The 20,600-nt window shown below is 48.8% G+C and overlaps 2 protein-coding genes across 2 annotated transcripts; one reads left to right on the top strand and one right to left on the bottom strand.

Annotated features, from left to right (window-relative positions):
* Positions 1-5,388: 5,388 nt before the first annotated feature.
* On the top strand, positions 5,389-9,260 carry IL12A (interleukin 12A). Its single transcript, XM_063166373.1, has 6 exons — positions 5,389-5,778; positions 6,673-6,780; positions 6,885-6,926; positions 7,050-7,154; positions 8,667-8,703; positions 8,887-9,260. The coding sequence occupies exons 1-6, from the start codon at positions 5,389-5,391 to the stop codon at positions 9,021-9,023; spliced, it is 819 nt and encodes a 272-aa protein (XP_063022443.1). The 3' UTR covers positions 9,024-9,260.
* Positions 9,261-10,207: 947 nt separating this feature from the next.
* CARD8 (caspase recruitment domain family member 8) lies at positions 10,208-20,600 on the bottom strand. Its single transcript, XM_063167409.1, has 13 exons — positions 20,446-20,600; positions 19,910-19,960; positions 18,394-18,441; positions 18,259-18,302; positions 18,096-18,145; positions 16,761-16,981; positions 15,583-15,833; positions 14,348-14,482; positions 13,973-14,111; positions 12,872-12,925; positions 12,687-12,770; positions 11,904-12,173; positions 10,208-11,148 (listed from the first exon to the last, which is right to left on the bottom strand). Exons 1-13 carry the CDS (start codon positions 20,492-20,494, stop codon positions 11,129-11,131), a joined length of 1,416 nt encoding a protein of 471 aa, XP_063023479.1. The 5' UTR covers positions 20,495-20,600; the 3' UTR covers positions 10,208-11,128.

Raw genomic sequence — 20,600 nt, 5'->3', positions numbered from 1 at the left:
CTGGCTGTCCCCATATCCTGGGATGGGGAAAGCAGGGGATTCCTGTGCCCTCTGTGGGAGCCACAGCACCCAGAGCAGAGCTGGGTGCCCTCCCCAGCTCCAGGAACCATCCAAAATCAGCAATCATCCCAAAATCACGGACTGGTTTGGTTGGAAGTGAAATCTCACCCCACTCCCATGGCAGGGACACCTTCCCCTGCCCCAGGTGCTCCCAGCCCCAGTGTCCAGCCTGGCCCTGGGCACTGCCAGGGATGCAGGGGCAGCCCCAGCTGCTCTGGAATTGCACCCCAGCCCCTCCTCACCCTCCCAGGGAAGGATTTCCTCCACATTCCCAGCTATCCCTGCCCTCTGGCAGTGGGAATCCATTCCCCCTCTGGCTTTCCTGCAGTTTCCCACTCCTTGTTTCAGTGGGAAGGACTAAAGGTCCCTTCCCCACCTTCCCCACAGAACCCTGGCAGCTCTAACCTGCTCTAGGTCAGCTCCTCCCTTCCCTAATTGCAATAATTCCCTTTTTCCCCTCACCAAGGCACAGCAAACCCACAACATTTGGCCCTGGGTGTGAATTCGTGCCAGGAGAGTGCCCAGCCTGCAGGAGCAGCAGTGAAACCCTGGGCACACACAGCATTCCTGCCCAGCCCATGGCCCTGGGACAGGAACCCAGGGCATTCTGTGCCCCCAGAGCTCCCAGGTGTCCCCAAGCTCTGCAGGCTCTCGGCTCTGCATCTCCTGGCCTTCCTCAGCTGCTGGCCTGGCACAGCTTCCTCGGGAAGGGAGAATTCCATCACTAATGGCACTTGGGAAATTATGGCGCATCAAAGAAATGCTGAAATAAATCTCCCTGATCAGCTCCTGCTCACCCAAGATCAGATTTCTTTCTTCTCTCCACCTGCAAAGCCAGAGTGAGGCGAAAGGTCAAATCCAGCCCCAGCAAGGACAAAATTCCTGCTTTTCCCCATCCCTGCTTTCCTGCTGCCTGCCCAGCACAGCACCACTGCCAGGAGGTGACAGGGGGGATCAGGAGCAGAAAAAGCACCCGGAGCTGAGAAACCCTGTCAAGGGTGAAAACTGAAAGTGAGAGAGAAAGAGCTCCCCGAAAGTGGCACGAAACCACGGGCACAGCTGGCATCAGCTCACCCACAGCCCTGGGGACAAGCCCAGGGAGGATGAGCTCACAGCATCCCCGAATTTCCAGGGCATGCAGCTCTCCCTGCAGCTCCTGGAGGTTTTTATTCCTCTTAATTCTGTGGATGTTTAAAACAAACCCCACAGGGCTGATGGACCCACAGGGAGCCATAAAGTTCTGGAATGGGTTGGGTTGGGAAGGGACCTGAAATCCCAGTTCCATGGGCAGGGAATGGGAATAATCCCGACTCTGTGGGCTGAGCTGTGATGTTCTTCAGTGTTTATTTCACAGAATCACTAAATCATGGAAAGGTTTGGGTTGTTGGGGTAGGAAGGGAACTCAAAGATCATCCAGTTCCACCTTCCCCTATCCCAGGGTGCTCCAAGCCCATCCAGCCTGGCCTTGGACACTTCCAGGGATGGGGGATCCAAAATTTCTCTGGGAATCCCCAATTTTTCTGGGCTGGGGCCTCCCCACCCTCCCAGGGCAGAATTTCTCCCTGATCTCTGCTCCTCCCAACTCAGTGGGAGAAATTCCCTGTCCCAAATGCACCCTGAGGGCTTTTTAGGGAATCCCAGCCCTGCTCCAGGGGTTCCCAGTGGCTTCACCCCTTTCCCTGGATGAATCCCTTCCCCTGGAGAGGGGATTGGAGCTTTGGAGCCTGCAAAGAGCAACCTCTGAATTTGGGGATTCCAAGCTGGGTGCTCCCAGGAATCCAGGAGCCAGCAGGGATCATGGGGAAATCTCAGGAATTCTGGTGACAACTGGAAAACAAAAATGAGCTGAGAGATGCAGGTGACTGAGCCAGGATTTTAGAGCCTCCAGCACCCCAAGAAAGCTCCAGAAACACCATTTAATCACCTCTGATAAAATACCAATGAAAGCAGAGGTTGGGGATTAGGAATTTCAGGGAATTCCAGTAGGAATCAGAACCAGCAGCCACAAAAACACCAGGAAAGTTTTTCCTGACCCTTTTTTCTCCTATTTTATGGAGCCGTCAGTTCCCAACCCAAATCAGAAACAGCTCCTGTCACTGAGGCTCCTCTGGTGATAAATCTGACCTTGGAGCTTCCCAAAAAATGATGCAGAGGCAAATAAATGATTCAATATCCCACAAGTTGTGTGAGTGGCAAACAGGATCAGGTCACTTTTATTTATTGCACCCAGAAATGTCAATCCATGCAACGCTTTCCTATTTTTTAACAGAGCAGCAATCTCTGTCTACAGCTGCTCGTCAGCCTGGGTGGGACTGAATCACCCTGCAGCTTCAATTTCTGTTTCCCTGTAATTATTGCTTTATTAGACCTGTAAAATTGTTGCCATTTTCAATGCCAGGCTGCCCTACAAAGAACCAAACCCTGCTCACTGAGGATGCCACGAGCAACTCCACGACCTGCTCAAAGGGTCTGTAGCCTGTTCACGAGCAAAATCCACCTAGTTTTAAATTCCAGGAGAAACAACCACCAGGAAACATCCCCAAACCTCATTTCCCTCAAAGCAAGGGTGATGCCCACGGCTCTTACCTGGAAACCTCTGGTCCCTTGGCCAAAACGAAGCCAAAAATTCAATTTCTGTTCATTGGAGGGGAGAGCAGCCAGGGGCGGCACAAAGGCAGGACATTTCCAGGAACCTCCCGCTTTTTCAGAAGAGCGAGGCTGGAGCTGATCCCATTTCTCATCTCTCAACTCTCCAGGCCTCAAAACCAAACTGAGCCCGGGGCTGGGGCTTTGGGGCTTTTCTCACCGGGTTTCCTTCTGACCTGTGCTTTCCCTTTCTGTCTCAAGCAGCGCTTTTGGGTATTGATCTGGGGGAGGGCAGAGCCCCCAGCAGGGATTCCCCAAATTTTGACTGCGTTAGATCAAATCTAAATTTATAGAGACCCAGAACGAGCCTTACTTTGCTCTGGAGGATAATTCCAACAAAAGTGATTTCTGGTTGAAATACAGGGAATGGAATTATATTTTCTTGTGGAAAAAATCAAACAGCTGCTAACAATTTATAACTTAACAGTTATAAATTTTATATATATATATATGTGATATTTATTAGTTATATTGCCTATATATCTGTATTATCTATACTATCTGTATTATCTATATCATAATATTATAATATTCATATATAAAATATATAATAGTATATATAAATATAATAAATACAATGTAATATAATAAATACAATAAATATATATTATATTTATTGTATTTATTGTATTTATTGTATTTATTGTATTTATTGTATTTATTTATTTATTTATTTATTTATTTATTTATTATATTTATTATATTTACTATATTTATTATACTGGGGAGGCCCTGCCACAGGGTGCCCAGAGCAGCTGTGGCTGTCCCTGGATTCCTGGAATTTTCCAAGGCCAGGCTGGACTTTGGGGCTTGAAATAACCTGGAATAGTGGAAGGTGTAACTGGATAAGTTTTAACGTCCCTTTCAACCTAAAAAATGCCATGATTTTATGATTCCATGGAAGAAACACAAAGGAACATCACAGATCTTTAATTATTCCCATTCCATTTCAGCACTGTGTCCCATTCCTCTGGGACTGCACTTGCTCAAGGAGTAATTCTCTTATTTAAATAGATTATAATGTATAAAGCATATCCTTTTCCTCTAATGTGATTAATATAAATATTAATTATCAAGATTTTTCATTCAGGCTAAGCCAGGTCAAGCAGAGGGTGCTTTGAGGTGAAGGAGGAGAAGATGCATTTCCTCTTCCATTGGGAAAAAAAATTTCCACTCAGAAATTAAAATTCCAGATTTTGGGTTGGAAGGGACCTTAAATCCCCTCCCATCCCATTCTGCCATGGCAGGGACACCTCCCACTGTCCCAGGGTGCTCCAAACCCATCCGGGACACTGCCAGGGATCTAATGTAGGATATCACGAGGAAATATCCCAATTTACCCAAAAATCCACCCCAAACCCAGCCCAGCTCTGACCCTGCTGGGAAACCTCGTGGAGCAGGGCCTGAGAAACCTGGAAAGCCAAAGTGGTGCCTTTCAGGAACGGCCCTGCTGCACATCCCAGAGTTCTCTTTCGCTTTTGGCTCTCGGAAGCCGCGGCTCCTACACGAGCTGGAAACCACAGCCCACGGTGGAGTGACGGGGCAGGGCTGGAAAACACAGAGAGAAATTGGAAATTGAGGCACTGCTGCTATTGGGGCTAAAAGAAGTCTCAGGACACGCCACAGGCTTCTTATAGGAAACAGTGAAAATACAAAGAACCTGAAAATGCAATATAAAACTCTTGATTCATCCTGCTCCCTTCCAGTTTGACAGCAAAAATCCCAGTGACTTCATGGCAGTCCCAATGCACAGAAAAGCTTTCTGCAGCCTTTTGGGGCAGCTGAGAATGGCCACCAAAAATAGGAGACCATATTGAAATATTTGTTGATTATTCCAAATATTTCTGCAAAATCAAACATTCAGGCAGGTTTTCACAAACATTCACTAGTGAGAGTTTGAAATTGAGAATCATGGAATGGTTTAGGCTGGAAAATATCCCAAAGTTCATTCAGTCCAACCATTCCCAGTCCTGCCAAGGCCAGCCCTGAGCGCTGTCCCCAAGTGCCACCTCCCCAGGGCTTTAAATCCCTCTGGGGATGGGGACTGCCCTGGGCAGCCCCATCCAGCCCTTCCCATGAAGGAATATTCCCTGATATCCAACATGAACCCCTCTGGTGCAACCTGAGGCTGTTTCCTCTTGCCCGGTCACTTCATCCTTGAGAGGAAAGCACGATAAAGAATAGAAATGGGAAAGCTGGAGAGAGATGATTTCTGAGGGATGGAGTGTCAGAACAGGGAGGGAATGGCTTCAAACTGAGAGAGGAGGAGGTTTAGGTGGGATTTTGGGAAGGGATTCCTGGCTGGGAGGGAGGGGAGGCCCTGGGATGGAATTCCAGAGCAGCTGTGGCCGCCCCGGGGTCCCTGCAGTGCCCAAGGCCAGGCTGGCACAGCGGAATCCCTGCCATGGCAATGAGAGGATCTTTAAGGTCCCTTCCACCCCAAACCATCCCACGATGCTGTGATTCCATGGAAGTTTATCGCACTATGGAGCCGAGCCCACCCCACATTTCTGGAAGCGCTCTGTGCAGAGCCCAGGACGGGGCTCCAGCTGCGCCCGCCCCAGCGCCGTGCGGGATTCCCGGCCCCGCCGCTCTCGGGATGAGCGCGGCCGGCCCGGGGGGAAATCCCGCGGCTGCGGCGCCTCTATAAGAGCTGTCCCGGCGGGGACGGACGGCAGCGAGATGGAGCGGGGCGGCAGCGGCGAGAACGGAATGGAGAGAACCGGGAACGGCGCCGGGAACGGCACCGGGAACGGCAGCGGGAACAACGCCGGGAACGGCACCGGGAACGGCACCGGGAACGGCACCGGGAACGGCAGCGGGAACAACGCCGGGAATGGCAGCGGGAGCGGGCGGGCAGCGCCGCCTGGCGGCCGCGGCCGGGCATTGCTGTGCCTGGCGCTGCTGCTGCTGCTGCCCCCGGCCCGGGCCCTGCCCAGCGCGGTGCGGGCACTGACCGACCCTGACCGGGCACTGCCCAGCACGGAGCGGGCACTGACCCACCCGGAGCGCCGCCTCAACCGCTCCCGGCAGCTCCTGGAGGCCGCCAACGCCGCCCCGCAGCGGCTGAAGGTGCGCGGGGAACGGGACGGGGCTGGGATGGGGTAGGGATGGCACCCAAGAGGGCGGGGATGGGGCAGTGGTGGAACCCAGGAGAGTGGGGATGAGGTAGGTGTCGTACCCAGGAAGGTGGAAATGGGGTAGGGGTAGCACCCAGGAGGGTGGGGATGGGTAGGGATGGTACCCAGGAGGGCAGGGATCGAGCAGTGGTGACACCCAGGAGGGCAGGGATGGGGAGGGATGGCACCAAACCAGGCAGGGATGGAGCAGTGGTGGTACTCAGAGAGGTGGTGAAGGTACCCAAAGGCCAATGAGGAGCCAGTGATGATACCCAGAAGGGTGGGGATGGCACCAAGGCAGGCAGGGATGGGTAACTGCGGTGCCCAGGAGGGCAGGGATGGTCCCCAGGCACCAGCTGGACAACCAGGGGCTGCTGAGAACCCAGGAGGGCAGGGATGGGGCAGTGGTGACACCCAGGAGGGCAGGGATGGGACAGTGGTGACACCCAGGAGGGCAGGGATGGGACAGTGGTGACACCAAACCTGGAAATGCTGGAGCAGTTTTGGTCCCCATGTCAGCAGAGATGGTCCCAGGAGGGCAGGGATGTCCCCAGGGTATCAGTGATGGTCCCCAGGATGTCAGAGATGGTCCTCAGGACATCAGGGATGGTCCCCAGGACACAGTGGTGGCCCCAGGATGTCAGAGATGGTCCCCAAAACCATTTCCTGTATTTCATATTTAACCGCGGTCCCCACCAAGCCTCATTCCTGGGGTTCATCTGAGCACAGATACATGAAATTGTGTCTGTGTATCAAATTGTGTCTGTTTGCAGATAAATGTATAAAAATACAGAAATTTGCCTCATGAAGCTTACAAGGACCCTTTTTAATTCTCTTTTCACCCCAGGAATCCAACACCCTGGGGTTTGAATGCACCCTCGAGGAGGTGGATCTGCATGACATCACTGAGAACCAGACCAACACCCTCAGAGCCTGCACAGCTGCGGATCCAGGGGTAAAACACAGAGAAATTACTGATGACATTTAAATTTCACCTCATGGTTTCATGGAATTATCATCCACACTCCCACTAAATCTTAATTCTTGTTCAATTTGCAGCCTGGAAACTGCCCAGTCCTGGAAAAATCAACTTTTGATGAGGTAAATAGAAATTTCCAAAAAAAATCTCCTTCTTTTCCTCATTGTATGTTAAAAGGAGCAGCAGATTCCCACATTTCCAGACAATTCCATTTATTTCCTGACAATTCTGTTTGTCTTTCCCAGGGAAAATGCCTGCAGGGCATCTCTGAGGACGTGAGAGCCTACAGGGCCCAGCTGAGGAGCCTCCCTGACCCGCAGCTGCTGGCAGCCCTCGATGGGATGATGGAGGTGAGGATTCCTGCCCCCCACAGACCCCAAAATTCAGCAGTTAGGGAAGGAAAATCTCAATTTCTCCTCCAAATATTGGAGTCCAACAGACCTGGTGCACCAAGGTGGATTAAAAGTTGATGAATCCAATTTTAGCCCCAGTCTATAAATGCAATCATGAAATGTTTGAAATTTTACCCTATTAGTGATAAAATTCAATATTTCAAATTTTAGCCTCAGTCTATTAATGCAATCGTGAAATATTTCAAAATTTAGCCTTATTAATCATCAATTCAATATTTCCAATTTGACCCTCACTCTATTCAGGGTAAAATAAATATTTCAAAATATACCCTATTAATGACAAATTAAATATTTCCATTTTTTCCCTCACTTTATTGATGATAAATTAAATATTCCAAATTTTCCCTCAGTCTAATCACGATCAGTTAAATATCCCAATTTTTTTCTCTCACTCTATTAATGACAAATTAAATATTCCAAATTCTTCCCTCACTCTATTAAAGATAATTTAAACATCTCAATTTTTTCCTCACTCTATTTATGACAAACTAAATATCCCAAATTTTTCCCTTTTGATAATTTAAACATCCCAAATTTTTCTCTCAGTCTACTTATGACAAATTAAATATCCCAAATTCTTCCCTCACTCTATTCACCATAAATTTAATATCCCAATTTTTCCCTATTAATAATAATTTTAACATCCCAAATTTTTCCCTTTTAATGATAATTTAAACATCCGAAATTTTTTTCTCAATCTATTCATGACAAATCGAATATCCCAAATTTTTCCCTCACTCTATTCACCATAAATTAAATATCCCAAAGTTTTCCCTTTAAATGATAATTTAAACATCCCAAATTTTTCTCTCACTCTACTTATGACAAAATAAACATCCCAAATTTTTCCCTTTTAATGATAATTTAAACATCCCAAATTCTTCCCTCACTTTATTCACGATTAATTAAATATCCCAAATTTTTCCCATTTAATGATAATTTAAACGTCCCAAATTTTTCTCTCAGTCTACTTATGACAAATTAAATATCTGAAATTCTTCCTTCACTCTTATTCACAATAAATTAAATATCCCAAATTTTTCTCTTAGTCTATTTATGAGAAATTAAATATCCCAAATTATTCCCTCACTTTATTCACGATAAATTAAATATCCCAAATTTTTCTTAGTCTATTTATGAGAAATTAAATATCCCAAATTATTCCCTCACTTTATTCACGATAAATTAAATATCCCAAATTTTCCCTATTAATGATAAATAAACCATCCTAAATTTTCCCTCACTCTATTTATGACCAATATCCCAAAATTTTCCCACACTCTATTCACCATAAATTAAATATCCCAAACTTTTCCCTTTTAATGACCCATTAACCATCCCAAATATTTCCCCTTGGCCCATCCTTACATCCCACTCTTGCCGCTCATCCCTGAGGGGGTGAAAATCCCGGGAATTTTTGGGTTTTAAGGCGTTTTCCAACCCCTGCAGGCCCTGGGCAGCAGCACCGGGCAGGTTCTGGAGGCACCATTGGCATCGGGACCATCGGGATTGGGATCAATGGGATCATCGGGATCATTGGGGCCATCAGGATCATCAGGATCATCGGGATCATTGGGGCCATCGGGACCATGGGGATCAATGGGACCATCACGACCATCGGGATTGGGATCACTGGGACTATCGGGGCCATCGGGATCAATGGGATCAATGGGGTCACTGGGACCATGGGGGTCACTGGGATCGGCGCCGTTCGCGGCGCGGCTGCGGCTCTGCGCGACGCTCCAGGCCCTGCGCATCCGCAGCGTCACCATCTCCAGGGTGCTGAGCTTCCTCAGCTCCCCCTGACCCCGGGGGAACACAAACACACACCCAGCACCCACGGGATTCCCACAGGTTGGGCCTTTTCAAGCTTTGTTAAATTCCCGGGTTTGGGATTTAAGCTACACCTGAGCACCAAAACGTTCCCGACTCTGATTTACCCGTATTTATTCTGCTGAGAGCTGCTCATGATAAATCCTTCTCTTGGGGATCCCTTCCAACTCAGGATATCCTATGCCATGGTTTATTTGGGGTGACATTCCATTCTGCTCCCTGATTTTTATGACAATATTCCTTGATTTGTGATTCCATTCTATTTCATGATTTAGGATGGTATGCCTTCATTTATGATGGTATTCCTTCATTTATGATGATATTCCATTCTATTCCATTTTATGATGACATTCCTTGATTTATTTGAGATGCCATTCTATTTCATTATTTATTTACGGTGATATTCCTTGATTTGAGATTCCACTCTTTTTCATTATTTATTTATGACGATATTCCTGGATTTATTTGTGATATTCCATTCTATTCCCTGGTTTATTTATGATGATATTCCTTGATTTATTTATGATGATATTCCTTGATTTATTTGTGATTGTAATCCCTGATTTATTTATGATGACATTCCTTCATTTACGATGATATTCCATTCTGTTCCTTGATTTATTTATGATGATATTCCCTAATTTATTTATGATTCTACTCTCTGATTTATTTATGATGATATTCCTGGATTTATGATATTCCATTCTATCCCCTGATTTATTTATTATGATATTTCATTCTATGCCATTATTTATTTATGATATTCTCTATTTATTCTATTTATTGCCTAATAAAATCAAGATTTCCTTCAAAACCAGGGTGATTTTTCTGTTCCTTGGGATCCACCATGAATCCTTTGCAATACTTTGGATATTGCTGCCATGGGAAGGCACCTCCCTGTAATTGGTTTCAAAATCCAAGTTTCCCTCTTGGAAACACCTGGGATGGGGAAGGTGTCCCTGCCCCTGGCAGGGGTTGGAATGGGATGGGAGATTTTGGGATTTCCATCCCCAAAAAACCCCTTGGATGCCCTTGGTGGCACCTCCAGCTTTTCCAGAGGCTGAGGAACAACTTCCATCCTCCTCCTCTTCCCAGGAAATCAACAACCTCCCAACACTTCATTCCAACTAAAACAAAAATGAGAATTCAGATGGAAATAATGGAAATCTTTCCTGTTTAATCCTTATTTTTCAAAAGTATGTTTTCCTTTCCCAAACATACACAGAGGAAGATGATCCCAAGTCTCCCACAGCCTTAAAAACAAGACAGTCCTCGATCTGGTCACTCCTCTCTTCTGCAAATTCCATTTTTTCCCAATTTTCTTCCTATCCTGCAGCACAGGGATTTCAGCTCCTCACATTTTTAAGAACCTAAATTCTATCCAAGTTCAAATAAATCAAGTAAAAAAAATTTAAAAGAATTATAAAAAGTTTCTCATACAAAAAAGGAATTACAAAAAGTAAAAAACGGTGACAAGCTATACAGAAAAGAGGGGAGAAGAAATTCCACGGGGAAATTCCGAGCTGCCTGGAGTTCACAGTGGTGTTCCCATCTTTGGGAATCTCAGGAAGCAGAACCACAGCTTGACAAGGACTGGATGCACAGGATCTGTACAGTAATTCCACATATACAGTGATTACGCCAAGGAATTTGGTACAAGTTCCGGATTATTCTTCCCTGATCCATGAGAAATCCAACGCACCTCACGATTCTGGCAGGTCAGTGGCTTTGGAAGGGGGTGAGAGGTTCCAGGGGAATTCTTCTCCCTGTTTTTCCCTGAAGGAAATAAAAATCTTTTCCAGGTGATGAAAAAGATCGAGTGGCTTCTCCCAGTGTTTGTGTCCTCCTGGAGCGGCTTTGCCCGGGGGGAAGCCCAGAATTCTGGGATCCAGCTCTCCTGAAAGCCTTGGAAGTGGCTCCTGCCCACACCAAACTCCATTCACGTTTCTCTGGAGGATCCTGCCTGGATTTCCCACCAGGAACATTCCTGAGGATCCCAGGGGAGCAGAATGGTTGGATTGGGAAGCTCCCACCTCCTCCTCCTCCTCCTCTTCCTCCTCCTGCTCCTTCCAGCTGGCTCAGCTCTGAGCCAGGAAACCTGAGGGAAAGGAAAAACACACCTGGATTGTGGGATCTCTGAAAGCTCCTCTCAAATTGGAGTTAAAAATCTTTCATTTAAAAAATAAATGTATAAAAAACTCCCTGCCCTGAGGCAGCACAAGGCTGTGGCACAGAGTCGGAGAGGGAGAGCTCTCCATCTTTTCCAGCCAGGTTCTTTCCAGGGAGATTTAATCATGGAATCAGCAAGTTCTCCATCAGGGAAGATGTTAATTAACCATTAATTAACCATTCCTGAAATAAAGACCCAAACAGCTCCTCTTAGGACCTCCAGGAAATCCCAAGAACGGCTCTGGACACCCAGGTCATGCTGGGAGTGCTCTCCACACTCGGGGCAAAAATATTCATTTTGTACCCATCCCTGAGGGACAAAAACACCACAAGAAATAAAGTCACTGCTGGGAGTGGAAGGGAGACAATTCTGACCTCCAGAACAAACGGTGCAGTGGTGATTTGGCAAATTCCCTGATGGAATTCCCAACCCAGCTGAGTCAGGATGGGTTCATTCCCTGGGAGCCGATACCTTGCAGTGCCTGCAGGATCTCGTAGGTGGTAAATTCCCCCAGGTAAATTCCCTGATGGAATTCCCAACCCAGCTGGGTCAGGATGGGTTCAGCCTGATACCTTGCACTGCCTGCAGGATCTCGTAGGTTTTTCCCCCAGGTAAATTCCCCCAGGTAAATTCCCTGATGGAATTCCCAACCCAGCTGGGTCAGGATGGGTTCAGCCTGATACCTCGCAGTGCCTGCAGGATCTCGTAGGTGGCTTTTTCCCCCAGGCTCCTCTGCAGAGCCTCTGCAGTGCCCTGGCCCTGCTCCCTGTCTCTCCACTTCCTCAGCAGCAGCAGCTTCTGCATGGTCACGTCGTCCTCCGAGGCGCGGATGTCGTCGATGTCCTTCATCTCCATCTGCAGGCACTCGATGGCCATCTCCCTCCAGTGCCGGTCCAGCAGCTTGGCAATCACCAGCAGCTGCTTGTCTGTCAAGCTTTTTGCTCCCATTTCATCTGAAAAACATTGGATTTACCCCAGAATCCACCCTGAGACCCCCCTGGCCCAGCCTGAGGCCGTTCCCTCTGCTCCTGTCCCTGTTCCCTGGGATAAGATCCCAAATCCCCCCACTGTCCCCTCCTGTCAGGAGCTGTTCAGAGCCACAGGGGCCCCCCTGATCCCCCTTTGCTCCAGGCTGATTCCCTTCCCAACTCCCTCAGGATTCTCCAGCCCCTTTCCCAGCCCCGTTCCCTGCCCTGGACACGCTCCAGCCCTTCCAGGTCCTTGTGAGGAACCCAAAAGTGCCCCAGGGCTGGGGGAGCCCCAGCACAGGGGACAATCACTGACCCAGGACCTCCTTGGCCAGGCCTGGCTCATGTCCAGCCACTGCCACCATCACCCCCAGACACCTTTCCAGCTGCTCTTCCCCAGCCCTGGGCCATTCCACAGGGAACAACCTCTGAAAACCGAGCTCAGCTCCAATCCCAGGACACCAAATCCAAGCCAGGCCCTTTCCCAGCCTTTCCCACCTGCAGTGCCGCCAGTTTTCTGCTTTTTGCTGTGGAGCCCCTCTTCCTCCAGGATGCTGAGGGCTGGCTTCCTCCTCTTCACACCTGGGGAGGGAGCAGAGGGGCTGTCACTGCTGTCCCTGCTGTCCCTGCTGTCCCTGCTGTCCCTGAGCCCAGGGCTCCCACCCTGCAGGGTCATCACTCACTGCCTGTGCTCCTCTTCTGCTCGTTCTTGTTCTGGTCGTAGTGGATCCAATCCCCTGGGGAGGGCAGAGCAGCAAATGTCACTGAGCAATTCCCAGGGCTGGGCCCCAGCACCAAGAATTGCCAGGGATGAAGTTGGAACCCACAGAAGGTAAATTCCAACCCCTCAGGCTTGACAGAAGGAGATTTTTCCCCTTTTATTCCACGTGCTGCAGCAGGCCCAAACAGGCAAGAGAGATTGCAAGTTATAATGCAATAATATGCAATTTTTTATTATATTATGCAATCCTATGGATGATTTATGGAATTACATGCAGGAGGGATGGAACTGAATGGTCTTTAAGTTCCTAATGAAACCATTCCATGAGCAGAGGGATGGAGCAGCTCTGCTGGCAGAGCTGGGATTGTTGGACAGGAGAAGCTTTGGGGTGACCTTGTTAGTCACATACACATAATCACATAAGGGATTATCTGCAGTGCTTTTACTAAGAGCTCTGGGAATCGGGGTGCCACAACCCAAACCTGATTCCGACCATACATCCGAGACAATCACGTTTTTATATTCTATCATTATATAACTTTCATGTTAATTATTAAACTTGCATTGTTCTATTACATACAAAACACAGCCCCCTTAAATTTCCAATATAGTTTCTCATGATTCTTCTTATGGTTATATAACAATTATATTTAATTACTAAACAATCATCACATCTAACAATTATATCATTTATCATCCTGCTTACGCAGGTGCAGCTGATCTGAGAAAACACAAAGCCCAACATTTTCAGAGTTCTATCTTTAACATTTTCAGGGTTCTACTATCAACCTCACTGGGGAGGGAGACAATTTCCAAGGGATGGAGGGACAGGACACAGGGAGTGGCTCCCACTGCCAGAGGGCAGGGATGGGTGGGACATTGGGAATTGGGAATTGTTCCCTGTGAGGGTGGGCAGCCCTGGCACAGCTGTGGCTGCCCCTGCATCCCTGGCAGTGACACTGGGACTGGGAGCACCTGGGACACTGGAAGTGTCCCTGGGGTGGCACTGGGTGGGCGCTGAGGTTCTCCCAGGCCTGACCATTCCCCATTCCCAAGGACTCACTCTCTCTCAGCCTGGCTTTCCACACGGTCTCATCCGAGTCCTGCTCCACCAGGGACAGGGTGAAGTCATCAGGCTTCTCCAAATACACCTCAAAGTAACTCTTCAGCTTCAGCAGTGACCCGTCAACAAACTCAATCTCCTGCACAACAGAAATAGAAAATAAACGTAAATATTTACCTAAAATAAACAAAAGAGAAGGCAACTGGCTGCTGGGAGAGATCTGAACCAAACTCATTTCCCCAGAGTTTTGCTGTTGACTTTAGCATCAGGATTTCATCACAAAATTTTAGGGGTCCATGAGGGAAATGGTTCCTCTTTGTGGCCCATTTCCAGGGAAGCTGCAGTGCAGAAGTGAGGGCTGTGCAAGGGACTCACCTCAGGAGTTATTTCAGCCTCTGGCTCACAGATCAGTCTGTACTTCTTTCCTTCCTGCAGTAATTTTTGGCATACAGGGGGCTTTTCAATTTGAACAAATTTCCTTTTCGAGTGTTTTACAGCCTTTGAGATATCCTAGAATTTAAAAACACCATTTCAAGCTTAATATTTCAATGTTACTCATTTCAGTAAAGGAATTAATATCTAAAAGCTGTGCTCAGGAGGCTCCTTGGGCTGTTCTCTGGCCCCAGCTTTACAGAACAGCCCTGTAAAGCTGGGGCCAGAGAAGTTTGAAGCAAGCAGGAAGCTTGCACCACAAATTTCACAGAAAGCTGTGGAATAACCACAATGCTCAAAAAGCATCATTAAACCCCTGCAGCTGTTCTGCCACAGGGGTGAAATCAGGTAAGAGAGTTTGCAAGCTGAGTAAAAGGAAGGTTTTTGTCCCTGTCCTCACTGTAATAGGGTGAATTAAAGTCCTGCTCCTGCCAGAGCTCCTGAATGATCCCACAAACCCAATTTCCTAATTAATAATGTAACCCACTGCAGGGCAATGCAGATTTTCAAACTGGCAAATTTTCTGAAGCTGGCAAATTTTCTGAAGCTGGAATTTTATCCAGAGTTACTCCCATGGCCTCTCTTTTCTCTGCTCTCAGAGCTCATTTCTGACGTGACCCTTGCCAGCTGGAGAGTTGGTGGCACACGGATGAATCCATTGTCAGCTGCTTTCCCAAATCCCCAAATTTTCACTGGGGAGTCCAGCACTGCCCCGGGCAGCCTGTTCCAATGCTTGGCCCCCCCTTTTCCTGAAGGAATTTCCCCTAATATCCAATCCAAACCTCCTCTGGCACAACTTGAGGCTGTTTCCTCTTGTCACCTGGGAGAAGTGACTCGGATAAAGAATGGAAACGGAAAAGCTCAGAGAGAGACAATTTACAAGGAATGCAGTGACAGAGAAAAGGGGGAACGGCTTCAAATTCAAAGCCTGCAGGTTTAGATGGGATATTGGGATGGAATTGTCCCCGGGAGGGTGGGGATGGGCTGGGATTGAATTAGCAAGGAAGCTGTGGCTACCCCTGGCAGGGCCAGGCTGGACATTGGGGCTGGAGCAGCCTGGGACAGTGGACAGCGTCCCTGCCCATCCAGGGGTGGGATGAGATGGAATTCAAGCTGGAACCAGCACTCCTCACCCACCCACCCGCCCGGCCCAGGGGCAGCTCCCATGGGGGCCGTACCTTGATGAAGGAGTCGTTGTTGGTGGCCAGGTAGACCCAGAAGGACAGCGAGGGGTGCTCGTCGATGGCCTTGTAGAGGATGACGGCCCCGTGGTACTGCAGGGGCTCCTGGCTGTGGATCAGGGGCCCCACGGGGGACAGCGAGCTCACCACCCACTTGACGTGCGACGCCGAGAACTCGGCCGAGGGCTCGATGGCCGCGCCACCGCCCTTGATGTGCAGCACCTTGAATGCCACGCCAGAGCCCTGACCTGTGGGGACAGCTGGGTCAGCTGGGGACAGCGGGGACAGACTGGGATCAGTGGGGACAGTGTGGGATCAGCTGGGGACAGCAGGGACAGACTGGGATCAGTGGGGACAGCCCTGGGGTCAGCTGGGAACAGACTGGGATCAGCTGGGGACAGATGTGATCAGCTGGGGACAGATGGGATCAGCTGGGGACAGCCCTAGGGTCAGCTGGGGACAGCCAGGATCAGCTGGGGACAGTGTGGGATCAGCTGGGGACAGCCTGGGGTCAGCCAGCTGATAACACAATAACAGAATTATTATTCTAATAATTCCTGCCTTCCCCAGCAGCCCCCTGCCCTCCCAGAGCAGCCCCCTGTGGGAATCCATAAAATCAGAGGGGTTTGGGAAAGCTGCAAAAGGCCCCAGAGAGAGCAGAACTGTGACTGGAGCTAAGCAGCAGCCATGACGTTGGTCAGCAGAAAAAATATGTAAAATGTAGAAAAGCAAGGACAAATAGAACAATGGCCTGTGTATTAACACTTGTCTGAATAACTCTCTAAGCTGCAGAAAGTTTATCTAGCGAGATATTAGGAAGGTTAAATCTTAATAATGGAGCTTTGTGCGTTGTGTTTTAAGGCTCACAAGCAGATATTGTATTTGAAATAAGCAAGCATTGTTTAACCAAAGCTACATGTGCTTACAGTGGTTGGATGGAACTACTGTCAATGTGCTTTTGCTTTGGTCAAAAAGCTTATAAAGTAAGTTGTAACATTAAGTTTTTTGGCCTGCTGCCTGGAATGCGAGCTGCTGGCATCTTCCCATTGTCACAGCCCTGGAATGAGACTGATGCTGGAAAATGAAGCGGCTCGAGGTGCTTTCAGCAGCAGCCCCATCTCGTTGCTGTGTGTAGATAACCCCCGGGCAGCACCATCCCCTCGGTGCCCGCTCACCGCCGAGGCAGAGGCAGTGCGGGAACTGGATGGAGAGCAGCGCGCCGGGCGCCGAGCAGCGCACGTCGAACAGCGGCCCGCCCACGATCCAGGGCGGCTGCACCAGCCGGGCAAACTTGCTCCAGGACAGCAGGCAGTACGAGATCCTGGCCCTGCCCGTCACCTCGAAGATCAGCCCCGTGCTGCTGCACTGGTAGGAGCCCTCGGCGTCCAGCTGCACCCTGCAGAGACACCGGAGCTCAGCCTGGAGCCGCCCCAGGGCCTCCCTCGCGCCCTGCCCCTGCCCACAGCGAGCTCCAGGCTGCTTTGGGGCTGCCAAAAACGGCTCAGGGCTCACCCAGCCTATGCAAAAGGAGAGTTTTGCATAAAACTTCCTGTGCCGGGAGCTGCTCTCATGCAAAGGGCGCAGGCGTCTTTTATGAAAAATCCTTTCCTTAAGATTTTTTCTTCTTGATAAGCTGAGAGGCCTCAGGAACAAAATGTGAACAATGGTTATCTGCTGCTGTGGAATGCAACAGGTGCATCTGGGATTGGGCTCATGTGGTTGTTTCTAATTAATGGCCAATCACAGACAGCTGGCTGGAACTCTCTGTCTGAGCCACAAACCTTTGTTATTCCTTCCTTTCTATTCTATTCTATTCTATTCTATTCTATTCTATTCTATTCTATTCTATTCTATTCTATTCTATTCTATTCTATTCTATTCTATTCTATCTATTCTATTCTATTCTATTCTATTCTATTCTATTCTATTCTATTCTATTCTTCTGAGATGAAACCTTTTCTTCTATTCTTTTAGTATAGTTTTAATGTAATATATATCATAAAATAATGAATCAGCCTTCTGAAACATGGAGTCAGATCCTCATCTCTTCCCTCATCCTCAGACCCCTGAGAGCGCCGTCACACACAGTGACGTGTCCAGTGTTCCCTGTGGGTAACACCCACACCCAGCAGACACGTCCTGCAGGGACATCCCACAGGGACACACAGAGGGGGACAGTGCTGCACCCCAGGAAAACACAGGGCTAAAGGGGAGGGTGAACAGGGCAAGATGCCTCCTGTGCAGCCAGGCTGAAATAAGCACATGAAAATGGGCCTTTGCTCATTACTGCAGCAGGATGAGGCAGCATCCTGAAAAACCCTCCCAGGAGTTGTCTTGGACCAGGATCTGGAGGCAGCACAGGCTCTAAATTGTGATTTTTAAGGATTTATACCTCGAGTATAGATCCAAATGCATTTGTGCAGCAAATGAGCTGTTTGCCCAGCCAAAGACTGAAGCACCTTGGTGAGAACAATGTAAACTCAAACCCATTACACTAAAAAAATTCATACATGAATTGTCCTCCAGCAAGTCTCCTGGGGGTCACTTGCTCCTTCTGGTCCTGGAAATAGATTAAAAAAAAAAAATCCTTAAAAAGGTGAGGAGGGAGCAGAATTACAGTTTGCAAATGATCTCATGCAAAGTAAGTGGGTGTTTCTTTCCCCACAAACCTACATTTTCATTCCTGCAGTGCTCACAGGGTGGCAAGCAGCTCCCTCCTAGTGGGAAAAGAGAAAGATGAGCTCATGAAAAGCCAAGTAATTAAACAGCCAGGAATAAAGGAAAAGCCCTCAGGAGATCTGTTCCTACCTGACTCATTGCAGTAAGGTGGGGATTCCTTCTCCTCCTGTTCTTCATCTAGGAAAAAGGAGTTTGGAGTAAATATCTCCATGTCCAGGGGGTTTCTGCTCCCACATTCACCCAGGACTGCCCCACAACTCCATTTGCCTAAATCCACCTTAGGAGAGCATTCCCGAGTCCTTGCAGGCTTTGCACAGCCTGGGGGTGAGGCTGAACATCAGGATACAAATTTGCCAAAAGCTCCTAAACTGCCCAAACTCCTGGGACTTTTCACAGGGATTAAGAAAAGATTTACCCTGGGGCGAGCCCTGTGGTGCCAAGGACAAAGTTCAGCCCCCAGCACGGAAACTGGGAACAGCTTTCCCAAAAAACCACCACATGGTCTGCAGGGTGTTTGTCACCAGAATGATCTGAAAGTGCCTGGATTCTGCTGGCTGGACCCAGCAGGATGGAATTCCAGCAGAGCTGAGACCTCAGGCCAAAGGCTGCGTCCTGAGGGCTGATCTGGGAGCAGGGGAGTGGCAGGATCAGCTGCTTCCCCATCCCAGGCCAAAGGGATGCTGGAGCTGTCCCAGCTACCCTGGAACCCCAATCCCCCCTGGGATAAGGGCTGGGAGAGGCAGGAAGGCAGCAGCCAGCCCTGGCTGTGTGCCCCAGCCCCAGCAGGGCTGGAACAGCCCCAGGAACACTCCCAGCTCTGGGAGCTCCTCATTCCCAGCCCTCATTTCCTAGGGATGCTCTCCAGCAGCTCCTTTTCCCAAAGAGATGGAGCTGCAGGCTGGGCCAGCCTGGAATCCTTCCTGCCTTCCTGCTGCTGGGCAGGGGGAAACAGGCACAACAAACCACCCTGACCCACAGCCTTCCTCCACCCCACCCCTCTGCATCTGCCCAGCAAAACCATTGGGATTGTTAAATTATCAGTGTTACATAAACCCAGCACAACTGCTGGCAGCAGATCCATGGAAGCACAAACCCACCGACAGCAAACACTTCCTTTCATTATTTTCCTGTCCATCCTGTTTGTCCAGTTCTGTTGCCAACTTTTGAGGAAATTTATGTCCTCTTGGTGTTTGGAAAACTGCTGTGGTGTAAAAATATCCGTGGGTATTGTGTCTGGGGTGCTGTGTCTGTGTGGTGAAAGCAGCACGAGCTGCTGCCCTTTGATCAGTGATAGGAAACCACTGCATCCCAAATAAATTAATGGGAAAGCAATCAGAGCTAACATTCCCTAATAACTGTGAGGTTATACCCAGGAGAAGCAGCTGGTTTAAACTGAACATCAGTTTTTAAAAAGCAAACAGAAAAATAAATCACAATGTTCTGCTCGCCTGACTCCTCTTCCAAGCTGCTGCCCTTTGATCATTGACAGAAAATCATTGGCTCCCAAAAAAATTAATGGGAAAGCAATCAGAGCTAGCATTCCCTAATAACTGTGAGGTTATACCCAGGAGAAGCAGCTGGTTTACACTGAACATCAGTTGTAAAAAAGGGATTACAGGTAAATAAATCACAATGTCCTGCTCACCTGACTCCTCTTCTGAGCTGCTGCTGGAGCTGTCTTCAGAACTGGCTTCTCCTTAAAAACAGGGACAGGTGGAATGTGAGTCCAGGATCCACCCAGAGGTTTGGATCCATCAGGCCAGGCAGCAGGTTAGAGAATGGAACAGAAAAGAAAGAGCTACAGAGGCAGGAAAAACATCAGAGCATCAAATCCCAAATCCCACACCAGGGGAGATGTGGGGTCACCCGGGCCCTTCTGAAGGCTGCTCAGAATATTGAATTCTCCTGTTTTACACAACCTGGGATAATTCTGGAGCTCCACCCATGGCACATCCCAGTTAAATTGTGGTTTCCCAAGGCAGGTGGGAGCAGCCTTGGTGGGAGCTGCGTGTCCCACCAGTTGTGACTCGTGTGGAGGCACCAATTAATTACTCCTACAAACGTCATTTGGGGAGAAACCAGCACTGGGAAGGCAGGGATGTGTTTGGGGATGTGGCTGGGGGGGAAATGTGGGATGCAGGAGTGAGGAAATCCCAAATCCCTGAGCCATGGTGGGCTCACCCTCGGGCTGCTCCTCGGCCGATCCCGATGATCCCGATGATCCCTCCATGCCATTGGGAGTCACCTCTGCAAGGGAAAGGCAGGGAGGAAGAGTTGGAGAGGAATTTAACTCTTCTCTTGTCAATTCTGCACTCAGAGAAAGGGAATAAATAATA

This window comes from Melospiza melodia, chromosome 12 (assembly GCF_035770615.1).
Source record: "Melospiza melodia melodia isolate bMelMel2 chromosome 12, bMelMel2.pri, whole genome shotgun sequence".
Taxonomy (NCBI): domain Eukaryota; kingdom Metazoa; phylum Chordata; class Aves; order Passeriformes; family Passerellidae; genus Melospiza; species Melospiza melodia.
This window is presented reverse-complemented; position numbering and strand designations above follow the sequence as displayed.

Bases quoted from the DNA above. Each gene is read 5' to 3' on its own strand.
- IL12A (XM_063166373.1), top strand. From the start codon at position 5,389: ATGGAGCGGGGCGGCAGCGGCGAGAACGGAATGGAGAGAACCGGGAAC. The intron at 6,781-6,884 runs GTAAAACACAGA...TTCAATTTGCAG, and splicing joins GCACAGCTGCGGATCCAGGG to CCTGGAAACTGCCCAGTCCT. The intron at 8,704-8,886 runs CATTGGCATCGG...CAATGGGATCAA, and splicing joins CGGGCAGGTTCTGGAGGCAC to TGGGGTCACTGGGACCATGG.
- CARD8 (XM_063167409.1), bottom strand. From the start codon at position 20,494: ATGGAGGGATCATCGGGATCATCGGGATCGGCCGAGGAGCAGCCCGAG. The intron at 14,112-14,347 runs GTGAGTCCCTTG...TCTGTTGTGCAG, and splicing joins AGGCTGAAATAACTCCTGAG to GAGATTGAGTTTGTTGACGG. The intron at 12,926-13,972 runs GTGAGTCCTTGG...TGCCCTCCCCAG, and splicing joins GAAAGCCAGGCTGAGAGAGA to GGGATTGGATCCACTACGAC.